Source organism: Athene noctua, chromosome 29 (genome assembly GCF_965140245.1).
Source record: "Athene noctua chromosome 29, bAthNoc1.hap1.1, whole genome shotgun sequence".
Lineage (NCBI taxonomy): Eukaryota > Metazoa > Chordata > Aves > Strigiformes > Strigidae > Athene > Athene noctua.
Genome location: NC_134065.1, coordinates 3,819,498 through 3,839,360, shown reverse-complemented (window position 1 = coordinate 3,839,360; position 19,863 = coordinate 3,819,498). Strand labels below are relative to the sequence as shown.

Here is a 19,863-nt window from a genome sequence, read left to right as displayed (position 1 = left end):
GGGGGGGTGTCCCCATCGCTGGGGGGGGTTGAAGAATCGCGTTGACCCAGCGCTGAGGGATCTGGGGGAGTTGGGAAGGGTCAGGGGGAAGTTTGTGGTTGGGCTGGAGGAGCTTCAGGGGTTTTTCCAGCCGGGATGAGGCTGGGATTTTGGGATCAGCCCCACATAGGACCGGCTTAGATAGGACGCGCCCGCCGCGCCACGCCCACTCCCCCCCTATAGCCACGCCCCCTACGGGGGCGTGGCTATAGGGGGGGAGTGGGCGTGGCGCGGCGGGCGCGGAGTTGCGCGACGCTCCCTGCCCGCCCCCTTGTCCCCGGCGCCGTGCGGCCGCGGCGGGGCGCGGAGTTTTGCCTCGGTCCCTGCGCGGCGGCTGCCATGTCCCAAGATGGCGGAGGCGGCGGAGCTGAAGGTGCAGCGCGGGGGGGGGGAAGCAAAACGGGAGCCCGGTAGAGCGGGGATGAAGCCAGGCAGTGTGGGGCTGAGGGGGTGTCTGAGAATTGAGCTGAGGGTTTGTGGGCCTGAGGGATCTGTGGGGTTGGGCCTAGGCAGTGTGGGGCTGAGGGAGGGGGGGGGGGGGTCTGTGAGGATGAGGTTGAGGGGTCTGTGGGGCTGAGGGGGTCTCTCGGGATGGGGCTGAGGGGTTCTGTGAGGATGAGGGGGGTCTGTCAGGGTGAGGGAGGGTCTGTGAGGATGAGTCTGAGAGGTTTGTGGGGATGAAGGGGTCTGTGGGGTTGAGGCCAGGCAGTGTGGGGCTGAGGGGGGGTCTGAGGATGAGGTTGAGGGGTCTGTGGGGCTGAGGGGGTCTCTCAGGATGGGGCTGAGGGGTTCTGTGAGGATGGGGGGGGTCTGTCAGGATGAGGATGAGGGGTTTGTGGGGATGAAGGGGTCTGTGGGGTTGAGGCCAGGCAGTGTGGGGCTGAGGGGGGGTCTGAGGATGAGGTTGAGAGGGGTCTGTGGGGCTGAGGGGGTCTCTCAGGATGAGAGGGGTCTGTCAGGATGAGGGAGGGTCTGTGAGGATGAGGATGAGGGGTTTGTGGGGCCGAGGGGGTCTGTGGGTTTGGGCCTAGGCAGTGTGGGGCTGAGGGGGGGTCTGTGAGGATGAGGTTGAGTGGTCTGTGGGGCTGAGGGGTTCTGTGAGGATGAGAGGGGTCTGTGGGGCTGAGGAGGGGGGTCTGAGGATGAGGATGAGGGGTCTGTAGGTCAGAGGGGGTCTCTCAGGATGGGGCTGAGGGGTTCTGTGAGGATGGGGGGGGCCTGTGGAGCTAAGGGGGGTCTCTGAGAATGAGGGTGAGGGTTTGTGAGCCTGAGGGATCTGTGGGCTTGGGCCCAGGCAGTGTGGGGCTGAGGGGGTCCCTCAGGATGGGGCTGAGGGAGTGTTGGGGCTGGAGGGACATTGGAGGCCGAGGGGACGGGGGGTGCTGGGGGATCTGGGGGCTGAGGGTCTCTGCAGCAGGCCCGAGGGGGTGTGTGGGGCGGGGGGTGTTTGGGAGCCAGGCGGGGTGGCCCCTGTGGGGTGCGGGGTGCCCGAGCCACGGGTTCGGGCTGTGGTGGGCGAAGAGGGCTGGGAGGCAGCGGAGGGGGCTGAGGGGGGGGATGTCGGGGCCGAGGACCGTGGGGTCCCACCGTGGGGGGAAGGCGCAGGGACCGCCGGGGCGAAGGGGCCGCAGGGAGGGCGCCGGGGCCTGAGGCTGAGGGCTCCGGCAGCCAGCCCGGGGGGCTCGTCGGCGAGAGGAGGGGGCTGGAAGACCTCGGGGGGCTTCGGAGGCGCAGAGCCGCGGAGAAGAGAGGTAGAAAGCCGAAGGCAGGGAGAGCCGGAGTGGCTCAGAGCCCCGCAGGATGCCGGGGGCAGGCGGGGGGCAGGAGCCGAGGTGGGCAGAGGGGGCCGGTGCGGAGGCAGGTCTGGGGCGGAGGGAGCAGAGAGCGTGTAACATGGTAGTGCTGCACCAGTGCTCACAGCTGGATGGGGTTTCATCCCCCTCCACTCTCTTTTTCTCGTTTTTTTAGGAGTCAGAGTGTGTCACCACCTTTGCCCACCAGACTGTGGAATATGAAATTGCCCCTGGTAACTAATTCCAAAGCTGATTTTTTTTTTTTTTTTTTTCCCTCCTCCTTGTTGGCGGTTTAATATTTTTTTTCCCCCCACAGGCTGCAATATAGATCTTAGCTGGCTGAAGTGGCCCCCTTCCCCGTGCTGGGAACAATAAGATGTTTGGGAACTGGCACCTTTTTGGCAGCCAGCCACAGCAAGAGCATAATTCTCCGGAGTAATATTTGTCTGTAATCATTCCAGCAGTGCCCTGTCCACGTTTTGATAGAGCTTTGTGTCGTGATCTTTCTCCCTCCCTTAAAACTTAAGCCTGACTACAACAAGGAGCCCTATCGAGTGGCAAAACGTTAATGATATTCGAGGAGAAATTGGATCTGTTAATTGGAACTGGATGACTTAGGGCTGCGCAGAAGTTGAGCTCCGGCAGCCGCGTCCGTAATCCTGCGATAGTTTAGCAAATGGTAAAGCTGAGCGTGACCCAGGGCGAAGTGTCTCTAATGTTTTCTGCTCCACTCCCTCTGCGGAGCAGTTGTGGTTTAAGACTTAGGTGTAGCTTAGCGCGCAGGTTTACAGCTCTGGGCTTTGGCCCCCCGGGCGCCAGAGCTTGGCGTGGTTCGAGGCTTCTTCAGTTTATTTTTGACTCTCTGCTCCTTTTCCCTCGTCCATCTCCCCTAACCCCCTTTCTGGTTTCCTCACCAGGAGTTTGTTTAAGCTTTTTACCATCTGTGTCTCATTGTAAAAGCAAGACGAGCCAGTTGAAAGCAAAATGATTTCTCCTTATAAAGCCCATAGTTGGCGTAAGACGCTTTATTTAAAAGGCCCAACGGTGACTCCCCTGGAGAGAGAAGAGGCTTGTGGACGTGCCTCGTTCAACAGCGGCACGGCCCGACTCGACTCTGCTGCAGATCCAGCCGCTCCCCGAGCCTGAGGTGCCCTCTGAGAGCTCTCGATTGCCATCTCTCACGGCAATAAAGAGTTTTTTCCGCTGCCCTGACGCTCAGAGCAGTGATCGGAGAGGCTTCGGGGGTAGCTAAGAGTCCACAGCTGCTGCAGCGGTGGTGACACAGCCATCCTATGTCACGGATGCGAGTGGTTTTTTTTAACGATAAACACGAATCTTGTGCTGGTGAGCCATGCTACACTAATCTCCTGCCTGTTAAGGACTCTGTCCGGAGGATTTGTAGGAGGAGTGGAGGTGGGAGGAGGTCGGTTGCTTTACAACGATTGTCGCAAAAGGGGAGGGCGTTGCTAGGAGGAATATTTGATAAATGCGCATCCCTGATGTATCTTTTCCGGGAGGTGTTTAAAACAGGCACTGTCAAAGTTGAGAGACCCCAAGTCAAGCTTTTTCCTCTTCAGTGACAGAGGTTTCCTGCTCCTAACACATTCTCCTGGCTCCAAAAAGGGAGAGGAGGGGGGAATAAAAGAAAAAAAACATTTGAACATATAATCATCCTGAACGCGTCACCCAGCAAAGGCAACGGGCAAATCCCACGCGACCTACAGGGTTTTTTTTTTCAACACGAAACCTTGATCTGTTGTGTCTGTTCTGCATCAGGGAGCACACGGCACTTTTTGTAACGACAGAGCTGCCTTTGATAGCTTTACCAAATACTTCCCTTTTTTTCTTTTTTTTTTTTCTTTTCTTGTCCCACTGGGAAGCGGAGCATCTGTCACGTTGCCCCGAGATGCTGCGTTTTCAGCGTGTGGGTAACACGATCCTAATGCAGCGAATTAAACCTCTTGGCAGATAGACCAGGATCGATGAACTATCTTGTAAGCCCGACCCGCAGGTCGCGGCGATGCGCCGCTTAATTTGGGGTTTATGGGTCACTCTCAAAAACTCAGGCTCGAAGATGTAACGCCGAGATGTTCCCACCAGCAATTCTGGAAGGAGAATTCCCTCCGCCGGGTTTGCGGCTCGATCCGAATGTAAAACACGCCTCTTGCTAAACCTGCGAGGTTTCAGCTTTTATTTTGCATCTCTTTGAGCGAAGGAATTGCAGGTTTTTGGCATTTCTGGACTCGCAGAAGCCAACCTTTCCCCTCTCCCCCCCGCCGTGACTCTCTGCTGCAGCCAGGTGAAGCCCCCATCCGTGGAACCAAAATGGTGGATTTAAACCCCACGAGGTTGTTAACTAATTTGAGAACAATTCTGCTGTTGAATCGGTTGCGTTTTGGGGGCTGAAGGGAAAAGTTTCTAGATGCAGAGTCGTGGTGAAACTCTGCGTGCCCTTTCTGATTTAAAAGGGAGAGTGTCGGGAGTTGCTTGATCCCAGGTTTAACCCTTTTTTGCTTGCGTGAAAGGAAGGATTGTGCTGTAATATGTACATATATATGTACATACGGGTACACATGTGCTTCCCTAGCGCGCTCTGTCATCCCGTGGGTGTTTCTGCATAAATATAATTCTGAAATCCTATTACGGGTTCAGAAGGACGATTTTGCGTTTGAGCCGAGTTTTTAGGCCTGCTACTGACTTGACTGGTGTGACTGCAGAGAGGTCTCTGAGACCCTTTTGATGTTTTTTCTCCCGTGAAGCAGGAATAATTCTATATTTTCTCCTCTTTGGGCATCTTTCAACTTAACTCTGTCAAGCTGGTTGGACTCGTGAGAGTAAGCAGGGCGCTGTTGGGGAGACTCCCCTCAGCGAGGCAGGTTGATAAGTGATGCCAGCCGAGGTTTAGAAGTGATGCCTGATGAATGTTTTTCCTTAATTTCAGCCTTTCTCATTAACGACCAACATCTCTTTTCAGATTTGATGTCTGATGTGTCTCTTTGGAGAAACATCGAGCCCAAACCGGGCATTCCTAAAGTGTATTTTTGACGTGAAAGAATAAAAGCGATGGCTGAAAAGTTTGGAGGTCGTGCTGGGGCTTGGCCTTTCTAAGCCAGCCTGAAGGGGACTTAAAGCAAGAGCTTTAAACCCAGAGAGTTACAGAAGCTTTAGTTTAAATGTGAGGTTGACCCTACAAGAAATTGCCAGCGTTTATTCGAAGGGAAGGTCGTTAAACGACTGTTTGGGTCTTGCAAACCACTCAGCCACCCATCGAAAAGGAAGTGAACGTGACCTTTCGCATTTCCAGATCCAAGCAAAGTATTTAAAACTAAGTCTAAATATTTACAGTTCTGCTACTGATGAGTTATGGATGACAAGGGGAACTTTGAACTTGACAGTGTCTCTTTTAAGGCCTCCACCATCTTCCTTAGTGAGCCCGTGGCTTGTGTCGGGATTGTGTCTCCTCACGCGGCGGTTGTAACGGTGGTTGTTTTATTTTCTTGCAGCATATGGTTATGAGCTTTAGGGTGTCAGAATTACAAGTTCTCTTGGGCTTTGCTGGAAGGAACAAAAGTGGAAGGAAACACGAACTTCTCACAAAGGCTTTGCAGCTGCTGAAATCCGGCTGCAGCCCGGCTGTCCAGATGAAAATCAAAGAGCTGTACCGGCGGCGGTTCCCGAGGAAGATCTTAACCCCTTCGGACTTGTCGATGCTCCACATCCAGGCGGGGCAGCTGCCCGCGGGCGCGGCGCTGACGCAGGGCACGGTGTGTCACCTGCCCTACGAGCACGGCGCCGCCGCGCCGCCGGCTCTGCTGCCGCCCGTGCCCGTGCTGGGGCCCAAGCACGAGGCGGACGTCCAGCACCTCTCGCCGCCCATCCACCCCGTCCACCCCGATGTCAAGATGAAGAGGCTGCCCTTCTACGACGTTTACGATGAGCTGATAAAACCCACCACGTTAGGTATGTTGGGAAACGCTCGCCTCGCCTGTTCTGCGAGGCTCCTTTCGTTTGCCGTGAGCCGGAGAGGTCCGGAGCCGGGTCGCTTTCCGTCGGGGCAGGTTTGGAAGGATGATGCCCAGGGCTGAGCGGGGCTTCGTAGGGTGATGGAATGATTTGGGTTGGGAGGGACCTTAGAGATCATCTTGTCCACCCCCCTGCCCCGGGCAGGGCCACCTTCCCCAGCCCAGGTTGCCCAAAGCCCCGTCCAACGCGGCCTTGAGCCCTGCCAGGGAGGGGGCAGCCCCAGCTGCTCTGGGCAGCCTGTGCCAGGGCCTCACCCCCCTCCCAGGGGAGAATTTCTGCCTCAGATCTCACCTAAATCTCCCCTCTCTGTTTAAACCCTTTCCCCGTCATCCTGTCTCTTTCTCCTGATCCAGAGTCCCTCCCCCCTTTCCCGCAGCCCCTTTCAGCCCTGGGGGGCCGCTCTAAGGTCTCCCCGGAGCCTTCTCTCCTCCAGCTGAACCCCCCAACTCTCCCAGCCTGTCCTCACAGGAGAGTGGTTCCACGGTTCCATCCCACCGATAACTTCCATCTCCAGCTCCTGTGGGCTGCCAGAGATGGAAGCTTTGAGTTGCTTGTCAGTCTTGTTCCAAACTAATTTGCTTGAAAAAGGCCATTTCTCTCCCAGCTGACACCTTTTCTGCTAAGCATGTGTTTCATAAGTGTATAAAAGTTTGGGATTATTTACTGGTTTTACCTGATAGAGCCTGGGTTTTCTCTGCGTTCTGAACTGTGAAGCTTTCTCTGGTCTGTGGTACCGTCAGCGTTTGGGTCTTAAACCTGAGAGAATAAAAACCTGGTTCTGTTGGCACGGGCTCCCTTTCCAAACAAATTAGCGAATGCCAGGAGAGTTAATTACGAAAAGCAGTTTATTATTTTTGCAAACAAATGGTGTTACAACTTCCAGCCAAAGCGCTTCTTAGAAAACCCTCTGCCACCTTGGAGGCCTAATTCTGCCTTAATTGTTAACAAAAGTCCGGTCCTAAAACCTTCCGGTATGTAAAATTAATGAACCTTTTTGTGCATTATGATTTAGCTTGTTGCAAATAGGAGAGAGGCCGGGTCCGTGTTGGTGAGAAAACTCAACGCTGGGCAGGAGGCAAACGGGGATCTTGGAGCAGAAACGGGGTACAGCAAGAGGGCAAAGGCGCTTGTTTCTCCATGCGACGTGGAGGCCGAGCGCTCCGATGTAAAACAGGAAAAAGTCCCACTTGTAAAACAGGAAAAGAAAATGCAGGTTTTTACCCAATTCCCCAAAAGTTGTGGTTCTTGTTAACTTTAAAATGCCGGTGGGGAGACGTAGAGTACAGACTTAGCTCGGGAATTGCTGGTGGGTTTGGAAGCGCTGCTGCAGGCTTCGCTTGGGATCCTTTGGGCTCACGAAGAAGGTTTTGTTCTGATTTATGAAGGTTTTATTCTGGTTTTTAGAGTAAGTTGTAAGTTGTATTTTTACTTTAGGTTGAGCCCTGCTGGCCTCTCCAGGCTAGATCCACCCATCTTAGGCCTTTTAAATGGTTTTTGCTTGGCTTCAGGGTTGTTTTTGTTTCATATAAACATAGTAATGTTTGCTAAAGTGGAGATAAGCGTCTCTCCTCGCAACCAAACCCATGTGTTTTGTTGAGGGGTTTGGTTTTGTTACTGTTTTGCTAAAAATTGCCTTTTCTTCGGTTTGGCTTTGCTCAGCCTCTCAGACAACCTGTGGTTAAGCCTCTTCCCTGAAATGGGATACTCGCCTTGCAAAAGAAATTATTTTTTTTTTTTTCTCTCCCCTGATAAAACTCCATTACTTTTGTGTTTGTGTTTGAACTTGAAAGAGTTTTTATGTAATTCCTAAGGGATGGTCAACTTTTATTTTTGGCTTCTGGTGGCTTGTGTGTTTCTTCTCCCTTTTGCTGTGTAAACGTCCCCTTCCCATTCTTTTAGTTTAGTTACTTGGGGCGACTTGTTATTTCCAGATATGAAGGTCGTGGTGTCAGGAAAAAAAAATAAAAGCCAGAAATAAGCAAGATGTAAGAAGAAATAATGCAAATGGGGATGGAGAAGGCGAAGGCAGTGACAGGGGGTTATGATAAAGCCTCCTGGTCCGCAAGGGAGGAAGGTCCAGGCTTTGGTTTTCCCACTCCCCATCTACACCAAACCTCTCGTGGCGTCTGGAGACGTCGGGAGCAGGAACACGGCTCAGAGATTGCTGATTAGGTGGAGGCTGGCCCTTGGTTATAAACGGAGGCAGCAGAGCACAGAGAAAGCTGCAGATTTTGAGCAGCTTTACTCTGCTGGCTCTGTTGGGAGCAGAATCGGGATCCGATTTTGTCATGGAGAAAGGACAGAAAATCCTAAGATGGTCAGAACCCCTCCGGTCTGCCAGCCTGTCGGCGCTGCCGGGCCGGGGAAGATCTGGCAGATGATCTGCCAGGAAACTCTGGGCCTTGCATTCCTGGCATTCCCGAGCTGCAGGAGGCTGGAGAAGGAAAAACCCTTCCCCTGCTGAGGAATCTCTGTTCGAATGTGCTTTTGGGGGAGGCCAAACGTGAGGGTGGCCCCGAGGACGGAGCCAACCTCCGCGGGTCTGCAGCTGCCTCGGATTCTCGTCACGAGTGTCACCAAATTCCTCAAAATAAATAAAGGCTCAAACTGTGGGATTTACACGAACACAGGCCACGGTGATAACGTCCTCAGCTCCGTTTTCTCTTGACCCAGGGACGCTCCGCGTCCCAGAGAGCACCAGCAGGAGCTGCTCTTGCTCAGGACCTCTCCTGACGGCTGTAAAAACGAGGGCAAAAGTGGCCACATTGGCTCTTTGCAAATCACATTGGCTTACAGCGTCGGTGGTCTTCATCCTCGAATACTGATCCTCTGCAAATACCAATAAAGCAGCTCAGCCTGTGGTGAGGGGGGCGGACACCTGCCAGTTTTACCAAGGGAGAAGCTCAGGCGCAGAAGAAGTAACTTGGTTAAGGTCAGGGTAAGAGAGGGGGAAATCCCGGTTTATTTTTACATCCATTTGGCACTAAATGTTTTTACCGTGCTGGTCACTAACCCTCCCATCAAATTCTTGACTCTCCCGTTAGGTGGGTTCCTCACGTGTGTTTATTTTTAATCAAGGGACGGGCTGGTTTTCTCCCACTTGGCCGTGACTCTGTCCGTGTGCCCGAGGAGAAAATGATCATTGTTCGGCAGCTGTACTTATTCCTGTCCCCAGTAATTAGAGTTTCTAGGGCAGGGGGTGACCTCTGGCACTCCCTTAGCTCCCCACTGCATCTTGCTCTTCCCAGCCCCTCGCCGACCCCCGGGAAGCGCCATGTGGCTCTTCGTGGACTAAGGAGGCTGTTGCCGGCCCGGCAGAGCGAGCGGGCAGGTTTCCCCGTTTCCTCCCCATTTGCAATCCCTGCGAGCCTCCTTTTCTTTCCAAGCCTTAGTTTTCCTTATAAATAAAACGATGGAAAGCAAACATCTGCCTTGGACAGCCCCGGCGCTTGGTTACGCGCTCAGGGACTTCCCTGCGTGGAACTGCAGTTAATTTTGACGACAGGTCGACTTCTGCTTTTCGCGGAAGCTGCCCTTTGTTTATTGGCGCCTGCAGGCGTAAGAAGGACTTAATAATGATTTAATTGGTCTGAACTTCTCTTCTGCAGCCTCGACGAACAGTCAGCGGTTTGAAGAAGCTCACTTCACCTTCGCTCTAACCCCCCAGCAAGTTCAACAGATCCTCACCTCCCGGTAAGCGAGGCGGCGGCGCCGTGCGTTCTCTTCCCCGGCAGAACGGAGAGGGGAGTCAGGAGGTAAAAAGGGGCAGAGTTTGGGTGAGCGAGCCCGGCAGATGAGGCGTCAGGGATGGTCGGAACAGGAGGAAGAGCTGAATCTTAAGCTCCTCCTGTTCCTCAGCTCCAGCGCAGAATAAACGCCGAGTTGGGGGTGAAAATCCTTGATGTTGGCGGAGCTGTGCTGCACCACTGAGGTCTTGCCTCAAAGCCTGCAGCTTGGAACTCCTGTATGCAGGAAGGAAAATATGGCCGTTGGGATAAAAACATGCTAGTTCATCCCAAAATTCAGGCCTGCCCTCCACCCGTGCCCGCAAACGCAACCGTTCCTTTGCGCTGGCGACGCTGCAGCTGGCGTTATCTTAACGCTCCGCAGGAGCAAGATTCTGAGGTTGATTTTTCTCCTTTTCCCACCACTCTCTCTTCTGTTCGATGGGCTTTTGTTTTACGTCCTGGCTGGGGAATTTTGCCTGCCAGTTCGGACAGGTAGTCCCCGTTTTCACAATCCAGCTGCGCTGGTTTTACTCCTACCCCAGGTAACGTGTATTGATACCAATATAATTTAATAAAATGTTAGGCTGTTGGGGTTGTAATTCTCCGTTAAGCCTTGCTGATGGACTGAAGAGCTGCTTTTCCGTTGCAGAGATATCTTACCAGGTGCCAAATGTGATTATACTATACAGGTGCAATTAAGGTAAGGTCCTGTCTTTTTAATGAATGCGTTAAGTCCCGTTCCCTCGGCATCAGTATTAATTTGTCCTTGATTTGGGTGAATCACGCTTTTGGCACTTGATTGGGTTTGAAATTGCCGGTCGATTTGCTCGGAGGGAACGTGACACGTTTGGTGCTGCGCTCTGAGCACGGGTTTCTGTCGGGGCACGAGCCTCTGATAAACGGCGCAACACCAAACCACGAGGGTCTGTCTGAACTCGGTGAGGCCACAAGAGCTGTCTCTGGGTGACGCTTCGCTGGCCCGTGTGGCCTCGCACGCAAGTTTTTTTTCAATTTTTAAGTATAGTAAAGTTTAATCTTTTTCAGTGTTCCGCACACTTACGTGGAACTTGCTTCTTTCTCTTCTCCATCTTAATTATTTGCCTTTTTGCAGATTGATGGCAAAAGGCAGAATCAGAGGCAAAAACCACGTGACCTTAAAATTTAAACATTTTTTGATATCCACCTAGTTAGTACTCATGACAGTGCGAGACCTCTTGGAGACCGCGAGTAGAAAAATACTTGAAAGTGCTTCACAGACGATCCTCCGGATCGTGCAGCCGGTGCTGGGTGGTTATTTCGGGGCCTCCCCCGCTGCCCCGCAGCGCCGAGCAGGAACTGAGGAGGCTCTTGCCCAACGCTCGACCCTTGGCAGAAAGTTAAATTCTGTTATCGGAGATTTGAACTTGGCAAAGAGACGGAGCATCGCTGCTGAGCTCTTGGGGGGAAAAGAAGTGATGAGTTGAGGGCTTTGGGCGCGACCCCTGGAAGTGTGGAGTTGTTTGAAAGCTGATTTAATTCAGAAGAAGCAGCACGTCGCCTTTCAGGGGGACGTTCTGGATTAATTATGATTCCGTGGCAGTGTCTCTCTGATTTGGGGCTTTGCTGCCGTGGTTTTCCTGCTGCGTCCATCTGTTCTGCTCTTGCACACGGAGCTGCTGGAGCGAAGCCGAGGGGCATCCTGTTCCCTGTGAAATGCATCAGGAGGTGGAGGCTTGGAAACGTCTCTGCTGTAGCACAAAATAACGCCACGGGTGTTTTTAAAGGGCCGCTCTCGCTGTATGTGCCTCTTGCTGTGGTTTGGGTGTTGGGGATGAGACGGAGTTTACAAATAGTCCACCAGGAAGCTTTCAGGAGCCTCCTGGGGTGTCCAGAGTGCACCCCTTCACCCGGAGGAGTGAACTCAGCAAACTTTAGTGCGGGAGTTAAAAACGACGGTGGCACCGTTTCTTCTCTCCTGCTGACGTGCCTCAGCGGTATCTCGTGTTCCCAAGCAGGAAAAATATTAACTCGCGGTTTTATTCTTTGTTTTATTTGGCGAGCGAAGAGAAAGGTTAAAAACCCAGTAAGATCAGGTTTAGTTTTTGAGAACGTTGGTGGTGCAGCTCGGCATCGGCGTGGCGCGGCGGCTCGGGAGGAGGCGGCCGAGGTCGCGGGCTGCGGAGCTGCCTCCTCCGAGAGACCACAGAGCACGGGGGTGACCCCCCGCCCGGTCTGGGCTGCTGCTGCTGCTGGACTCCGTGGTCTGAAAGGTCTTTTCCAACCTGACTGATTCTGCGCTGGGGGAGGCAGCGCTAGGACGTGGTGGCAGAGGAGCTCTGAGGTGCCTGCTCTGTCCTACTGCAGGACTCGCTTGGGGCCAAAACCGACTTTTTAGTTCCCCAGGAGCTTGTGTGGGGTAACAAACGGACGTAGCTCCCCGCGTCCCGCAGTGCTGCAGCATCTGTAGGTGACGTTGGGGGTGATCGTGCCCAGACCTGGGTTAAACCATCAGCCACGAGGCTCCCGCAGCGGGAATTACTGCGGGGGGGGGGCAGAGCGAGCAGCAGCCATCCGCCCCGCCTGAGCGCTTCCTGTCGGCCTTGGGATGACGTTAGGCCGGAGGAATACACTTTGCCTTTGAAACCACGACTCTGGGCAGCCTAAATTGTCATCTGGGCTGAATCAAAATTAGCCCTGCCCCTGCACGCCTCGCGCCGCGCGCGCCGGCCGTTGTTGGAAGTCACTGGCGCGTAGGGGCTGCTCGTCTGCTTCTGTGTTTTCCAGCCATTGATCTGTCCCGCTTGGAAAATGTGTTTTTTCCCTGTTTAAAGGGAAGTTTGGCTGCCAGTTTTTTTGTGAGCGTCACCACTCACTTGCCAGTTTCTCCCTCCTGCTTCTTAGGTTTTGCTTGTGTGAAACCAGCTGTCCCCAAGAAGATTACTTCCCTCCTAATTTATTTGTCAAGGTCAATGGAAAACTCTGTCCCCTGCCTGTGAGTAAATCTTATTTCTCTTAATACGTTGTAGACTAAAATCTGCCCTTTTACACAGCTGCAGCTCCCTGGGAGTGCAGTGGGAATGTATTTTCCGGAGATTAAAGACTGACTTGAGGACATGGTGTGGTTAGAACACAGAACTGATTTCATGTTACAGGGCTGTGGATCGGTGATGAAAGCTCTTTGATTCAAGGAGTGTGGTCTTTAAGTAGAAGAATATGCAAACTTTGGGCCCGTGGTTTGTTTTTTTTTTTTAAACCAGCAGATTCCCTCTCATTTTTTTGAGAAGAAACTTGATAATAAGGCAGAGTAAATTCTGAGGTTAGCGGAATAATGCACTGCCTTTAGTTTACTGCACTGCAGGAAGACCCGGGTGCTCCAGCCAAGGCTGGGGTCCCGTGTGTTGGATAATGTGGTTTTTTTTAAAAAAAAAAAAAACAAAACGGTTTGCCCCAGTTCACAGCCCATAAAGAGGCACGATCTGGTGTCACACCCAGGAAAAGTGTCAGAGGTTTGCCTGTGTTGGGCCAGTTCCCTGCCAGCTGCCCCACGCTGGCTTCGCTCCGCTGGAGCTGGCACTTTTTGCAATCAAACCTGCAGGACAGCCTCTAACGCTCCGCTGGAGCCGCTCCCTTAATATTTTTAGAGATTTGCATTTTTGGCCTCGGATATTCTGCCTGGTTTTGGCCAACACAATAAGTAACCTGCTTCCAAAAAAAATTAAAAATAAACCCAGAAGGTGTTTCCGGCCTCGTGGGGCGGAAAGAGGGAAGCGCGTGTGAGACACAAGATGGCTCAAGGGTCCCCCCAGTCACAGAGAAGTTTCTTGCGTTGCTTTGGATGAGTCAGTGCGGCTGAGGAGCTGCTGCAGCTCCACGGGAACCCTGTTTTTTGTTTCGCTTCTGCTTAAGCTGCGATGGGTGGTGGCTCCTGAATCAGCCTCAGGCTGCCCAGACTTAACTGAGGGCGATGAAAAAAGGGTGATGTAAATCTCTCTGAATCACAGAAAAGGCACTCTTGGGCTGCAATAATCGAGGTGGAATGTGGATATAATGAAGCAAAAACGAGATCAACAGGAGATTTGTCACGGGGTGTAAGTTTTTAGCTTCCCAGCCTCGATCCTCCCTGTAGGATTTGGGTTTTAACTCGGTGCTGTTTGGGCACATCCCGGACTGACGCTGTGTTTGCGGGGAGATTCGGCTTACGGTGGGGTTCCGGCATGCTCCTCAGCGTAAGGGTAGTGGAGGGAACCTTTATTCTTAATTTCTCGGCGTTGAGGCACAATAATGTACCCCTTGGAGACCGGTAGAGAAATTCTGCAAGCTCCAAGTTGTGACACGAAACGTCTCGAGGGACAGCGTGCCATGATGTTGGGTTTGTAAGATTCTTGTAGGTGGCTCTAACGCCTCGGAGAGGATTCACCCGACGCCAGGGAACCTTCCTGTCTTTCTTCGCAGGGTTACCTCCCGCCCACAAAAAACGGCGTGGAGCCGAAACGACCGAGCCGCCCTGTTAACATCACGCCCTTGGCGCGGCTCTCGGCCACCGTCCCCAACACCATCGTGGTGAACTGGTCCTCGGAGTTCGGCAGGGTGAGCGCGCTGAAAACCCTTGCCCCTTTCCTGCCGCTCCTTCACGGCAGAATCGAGGACGTTTCTGCAGCAGCACGGAGCTGTGCAGACCCGGGAGAGCCCTCTCCTCTGCGGAGGGTTTTTCTAGGTCTGAGCAGCGTCAACTTCCTCCCGACAGAACTACTCCCTGTCAGTGTACCTGGTGAAGCAGCTGACGTCGGTAACGCTGCTGCAGAAGCTGAGAGCCAAGGGCATCCGAAATCCCGACCACTCGCGAGCCCTCAGTAAGTGTGAGCCCTGCGAAGGCGTGGCTGCGCTTTGGGCTGAGCCTGAGCGGCGCCCGGGAAGGCAGAGCAGCTCTCAGTCCTCACGCGAGGGCAGCGCGGGTCTTTGGTCTTCGCGCGCGCCCCTTCTCGCGAGCCCGCCCGGCCTGTTGACAGGAAGGTCAAGATGGTGAAAATCCGGGATTATTTCTCAGCGATCCCATTCAACAAAGCTCGAGATCAAACCCGTCCTCCAGGGCGCTGCCCGTCTCCCTTGTGGTTCTCTCAAAACATTTGTCCCGGGAGCGGGGCCGGTGCTTACGCTCGGGTTCCGTTCTCCTTCCCGACAGCCAGGCCTTTCCCCCGTGAGGTTGTTTCTGAAATCGGGAGGGTAGGGGCTCTCTGGTTGTGCTGCACAGACAGTCTGGCCACGGAGACTCTTGCCAGAGCCCTTAATGCTGGTAACATCTGCTGCCCCAAGCGTTACCTGCCTGCAGTTTGGATAATAAGTGTCACGGTGCAAATTATAAATCACGGCTGCGCATATCTGTGCGTGTACAAAAGGAGGATGCTGACACGAGACCTTTTTTTCCCCTCCTCTCCTTTCAGTCAAAGAAAAACTAACAGCTGATCCTGACAGTGAGATAGCCACAACGAGCTTACGAGTTTCCCTGATGTGTCCAGTAGGTTTCTATGGTTTTGTTCCTTTTTTTTTTTTTTCCTTGGCGAACGGCTTCCCGCGTTACCGTCGCGTAAGAACGCTTTGGCCTGAGCTGACGCTGCTGCAGCCCCGCTGGTGTCAAGCACTCAGCTTTGATTCCTAAATAAAAGCAGAAGCACTTGCTTTTGTGTGTAAAAAAAAAAAAAAACAAACAAAAAAAACCCAAAAAAACAGCTGAGATTGTTGCCCAGCCAAAAAAATGCCTTCTGCTGGCCTTCCACCTTCGCTGCTAGCACGTGCTTGAGGTGGAAGTGTGCTTAAAAACAAAGCAAAAAGGCAAAAACACCCACAGGAATGTTTCTTTTATTTTGTTTGTTATTTCTTCATTGATATTTAGTTTATTCTCTGGTCAAACACGCTTTGAGTGCTGGGCAGGGGGCGAGGGGAGTAAACGGGGAACGCCGCCGCTGCGTGTAAAACCAAACAAAAAAGAAACCCAAACCCAGCTTTGTTTCTTCCTCCTTGTCGCCCAGCTGGGGAAGATGAGGCTGATCGTGCCGTGCCGAGCCATCACCTGCACCCACCTGCAGTGCTTCGACGCCGCGCTCTACCTGCAGATGAACGAGAAGAAGCCCACGTGGACCTGCCCCGTGTGCGACAAGAAAGCCCCGTACGACGCCCTGATCATCGACGGGTGAGCTGGGCCCGCCGCTCACGCGGCCTCTACCCTGGAGAGTGGTTTTCTTTTGAGGTTTATCCCCCAGCGCTGGCATACAGAGACAAGTTACGGCCTCGAGTAACTTTAAAATCTGATTTTTCGTTCCCGAAACTGCTGCGATGCCAGTCGGGAGAGATTTCTCCCAAAGAACAAGACGCCTTTGTCAGAATTTTGGCTTCCCTGCTGGCAGCCTCTGCAGAGGCAGTAACGAAGGAACCTGCTCACCGGGGCTTGAACAGAGCCCTCCTGTGTCCACTGACCATCGTAAAACCCCCCGGGCAGGTGATAGCGGCCCGATTTCAGAGCAGTGACTCTTGGTAGCCCTTTGAGCCACCTCCCGAGCGCCATCACTCCCGTGTCGCCGCGTTTCTGCGCCGTCCGGGCTCTCCCCAGCCTGTGCTCTCGCCCGACAGGTTGTTCATGGAAATCCTGAACTCCTGCACGGACTGTGACGAGATACAGTTCATGGAGGACGGCTCCTGGTGCCCCATGAAACCGAAGAAGGAGAACCAGGAGGTGTGCCAGGCCGCTGCGTTCGCTGGGATCGAGGGTATGGCAGCTTTGCTCACCGACTCTTTGGGTTTGCACTCTTCTTATTTTTTTTTTTTTATTTTTTTTTTGCCAAAGCAACGTTTACACTTAAAATTTTTACATTTACAAAGCAACATTCGGAGCGTTTCAGATCCCGCCTGGGAGATTTGAGATCACACTGAAATACCAGGAGCATGACAGGCACTTAGCACCACGCTGTGGAGTAAGTGCTAGAAAAATCAAGGAAAAAAAAAAAAAAAAGCGCAGTTTCCTCGTGAAACCGCAGCGTTAATTCCAGGCGGGCTGTGCAGGCCTGACCCTAGCGTGGAGATGCTGCCTCTGTTCTGGGGTGGGGTGTGGATTTGCCACGAGCCGTTGGGAAGCCCCGAGCCTCTCGCCGGGTCGCAGCACTTGTAGAACCGGTGGCGTTTTGCTCGTGTCCGTTCGGGCAGCAGCCCCTGATGGCTGGTTTCCCCCTGCAGCCGGTTCCCTCTACACCGTCAGCTCCGAGGGCAAGAACTCTTCGGAGGGAAAAAAAAAAGTGGAGGTTATCGATCTCACTCTGGACAGCTCGTCGGACGAGGAGGAGCCGCCTGCCAAGAAGCAGTGCCCCGTCTCCAGCACGGCTCTTCCCACAGCGGCCGGGCCCAAGGGGTAAGGCAGTGCCAGAGCCCGGCTTTGCTGGGCCTCGGCTCCTTTTCCTTCCCGCTCTCCTCTTGCTGGTAACCGGATCCGCCCCTGGGAAGCGCTGGTGACCCACCCCGGGGGGGCAGGGGGGGTATGGTAGCTCCAGGGGTTTGTTTTGGTGGTAATGCCGGAGGAATTCTGCCCTCAGCGTGTCCCTCGGGCGGGTCTGTGCTCTCTTTCAGGGTGTTGAGCATCGATCACCAGCCCTCCTCGGTGCTTCGGAGTCCTCCCATGGCAGCTCTGGGCAGCGACTATCTCTCCAACCTTCCCCTTCCTGACTACCACCCCTCCTACCAGGTGTCCTCCGAGCTTCAAGGTACCAACAGCAAACCCGGCAGCAGTTCGCAAACGCCCCCAGTTGGACCAGTTGACCAGCCCAAGCAGCGGCTGGCGCGCCGGCCGCCTCTTCCACCCAGCGACGGGGGCCTGCGGGTCACTCACACCCCAAGTTTTTCGTGGCCTGGCAGCCACCGCAGATCAGAGTTTTGGAGCAGCCGACCCGACACAGAAGAGGGAAGAAGGGGACGAGAGTTTCTCTCCCTCCTGGGGCCCGCTGCCCTCCCTCCTGGGGGAAATCTGGTGCTTAGATACAGATCGCGGGTCGGAACGACCCAGGTTTTGGCTCCTTAGTGTGTCCCGGGGCCACCACGCGGCGAGGCCGTGGCTCCCTTTCACGGGCTGTTTGTTGTTCCTGGGTGCTTCCCGGCCCAGCACCAAACCTTCCCTGCTTTTGGGGGGGGGGGGGGGGAGATAAACCGCTGGGCTGGGGATCCCCCTGCGCCTCTCAGGACTTAGTTAAGCCAGGCTTTACGCACAGGGAGGCCCGGAGGGATGAAGTGACGGGCTCCAGTCCACCACGGGACCCGCTCGGGCGTCCCTCGTCCCTCACGCTGCACCCCCAAACGTTTTGGGGTGTCGTGGTGTCACCCCCCCAGTCCGGGTGATGCTGCCCCGGCCCTCGGCGGGTCGCTGAGCTTGGCTGGTGCCTGGGGGCAGCTCTAAGAAGTGAAATTTAATTCTCGTAAGAGATTTATTTTCCCCCTTTTTTTTTTTTTCTTTTTCTAGGTCTGGATTTATTTTCCTTCCTTCAAAGCGAAAATCAGGTAAGTTTGGAGGTCGTTTCGTTTTCATTTCTTTCTTTTCTCCGCGCCCGATCTGCAGACTGGCAAAACCCTCTCCCCTCAGCCAACCTTCCTCCTGCCTCCTCTTCCTCTGGGAGAGCCCTTCAGGGTGACGGGGAGGGTGTGTGTGGGGGGGTCCACAGTGTGCTCAGCCCCTCAGCATCGGCCTCGCTGCGGCAAATCCCCAACTGCCGAGGGCTCCGGGGTGGAGATATTTTTTGCTCCTCCGAGGCCGCGCAGACGCCGGCAGAACGCGACGGGGGGGGGGGGTTTGGGCAGGAGCTGCCGCCTCCATCATCTTCCTCCTCACCGGGCTCCCGCGTCCCACCACCCCGGGCTCGACCCGCCTCGTGGTTTGGTCCCTGATCCGGGAGGGTCCGGGGGGGCGCAGGGCGGGTGTCTGTGGGCGCCGTGCGCTGACGGCAGCTCTCCCCCCCCCCGGCTCGGCAGCACTACAGCCCCTCCGTCATCACCTCCCTGGACGAGCAGGACGCGCTCGGACACTTCTTCCAGTACCGAGGCGCCTCCGGCCACTTCCTGACGCCGCTGGCGCCGGGGGTGGGTTCTCACGGCAGCGGCGGCCCCGCTGCCCCCCGCCTGGGCAGCGCCGGCCCCGCGCTCCGCGATGCCCACGGCAGCGGCGGCGTGCCCGGCTGCCGCCCCGACGTCATTTCCCTGGACTGAGCCGGCATTGGGGCCGGGGGGGGGTCCCTGGGGCCTCAGGTTTAACCAAAACCTCTCGGCTTTTACGACTTTTTATTATTTTATTTTTTTTTCAACCCATCTCTGCGATGGAGGATTCTGCTACAGGTAGCAAAGAGCCGAGATGGGGGGGGTTCAACCCGCCGCGTCCTGCGCTCGCCGCCCACCCCCCAAAACCCCCACGGGCCGGGTGGGGGCTGCCGCCGTGCTCCCACCGGGAATTTTTCCCTCATTTTTTTTTTTTTTTTAGGGAAGGCGGCAGAGGGGGGGAGAGCGGAGGCAAGCGGGGCCTCCTGCCTGTCCCTGCGGTGACAGCGCTGCCTCAGTTGTAACGACGCTGTATTTTTAAAAAAAAAAAAGAAAAAAAGAAAAAAAGCAAACCAAAAAAAAATTTAGATTTTTTTTTTTTCCTCCTTTTAAATATTTCCAACGCAGACCTGTACAGAGAACAAATAGATGATCTATATTTTCAGTTGCAGCTTTTGTACATAAAAAAAAAAAACCTCCAAAGACTCCCCCGTTTCTGTATTCCCCCCCCCCCACACACCCCGAGGACTAAATGAAGGTTGCGTTGGCTCCGGGGCCGACCTGCTGCCCCCCTTGCACAAATTATTTATGTATTTAAACGTATAATTCAGTCTGTAACCCCCCCCCTGCCCAACCTGCCGCCCCATGAGGGCCCAGGCAGGCCCCGCTCATCCCCCCCCCCCCCCCGCGCCTGCGGGCAGGGATCACATGTAGCAATTCTATCTTTTTTTTTTTTTTAATTTTTATTTTTTTAAGCACCTTTTTAACTGCTCCTTCCCCCGGATTCAGAAGCCGCGCTGGGCCTGGGGGGGGCAGCGCGTGGGGTTCTGCTCAGATGATTTTTCTGGTTCTTGTATCGTAACCGCGGGGACTATTTCGATGCAATAAAGCTGTTGAACCCCCCCAAACCGCCGCCGCTCGGGACCGGGGGGGGGGGACGGGACAAGCAGGACTCAGGGGGAGGCAAGAGGCCACCGGGCCTTTGGCCCTGACTCGCCCACAAGTGCCCCAAACCCCCCATGTGA

General features: G+C 54.5%; 1 protein-coding gene across 7 annotated transcripts; it reads left to right on the top strand.

Moving 5' to 3' along the window:
* The first annotated feature begins 301 nt into the window (after window positions 1–301).
* Window positions 302–19,708, top strand: PIAS3 (protein inhibitor of activated STAT 3). 7 transcript variants are annotated; one of them, XM_074928946.1, is made up of 15 exons: window positions 302–412; window positions 2,008–2,065; window positions 5,336–5,792; window positions 9,464–9,548; window positions 10,233–10,283; window positions 12,464–12,554; window positions 14,015–14,149; window positions 14,307–14,412; window positions 15,001–15,074; window positions 15,586–15,746; window positions 16,184–16,320; window positions 16,784–16,955; window positions 17,171–17,304; window positions 18,054–18,091; window positions 18,560–19,054. In XM_074928946.1, exons 2-15 carry the CDS (start codon window positions 2,051–2,053, stop codon window positions 18,791–18,793), a joined length of 1,890 nt encoding a protein of 629 aa, XP_074785047.1. In that variant the 5' UTR covers window positions 302–412; window positions 2,008–2,050; the 3' UTR covers window positions 18,794–19,054. The 7 variants fall into 7 exon arrangements, with proteins under 7 accessions (XP_074785047.1, XP_074785049.1, XP_074785046.1 ...); XM_074928948.1 differs by lacking the exon at window positions 2,008–2,065 and adding an exon at window positions 16,433–16,443 and having other exon boundaries at window positions 311–412; window positions 16,184–16,325; window positions 16,806–16,955; XM_074928945.1 differs by lacking the exon at window positions 2,008–2,065 and having other exon boundaries at window positions 311–412.
* The last annotated feature ends 155 nt before the right edge of the window (window positions 19,709–19,863 follow it).

Excerpts from the sequence above, each read along its gene's own strand:
- PIAS3 (XM_074928944.1), top strand. The coding sequence starts at position 1,964 with ATGGGGTTTCATCCCCCTCCACTCTCTTTTTCTCGTTTTTTTAGGAGT. Across the intron at positions 9,549-10,232 it reads CAACAGATCCTCACCTCCCG|AGATATCTTACCAGGTGCCA; the intron begins GTAAGCGAGGCG and ends TTTCCGTTGCAG. Across the intron at positions 18,092-18,559 it reads TCCTTCAAAGCGAAAATCAG|CACTACAGCCCCTCCGTCAT; the intron begins GTAAGTTTGGAG and ends CCGGCTCGGCAG.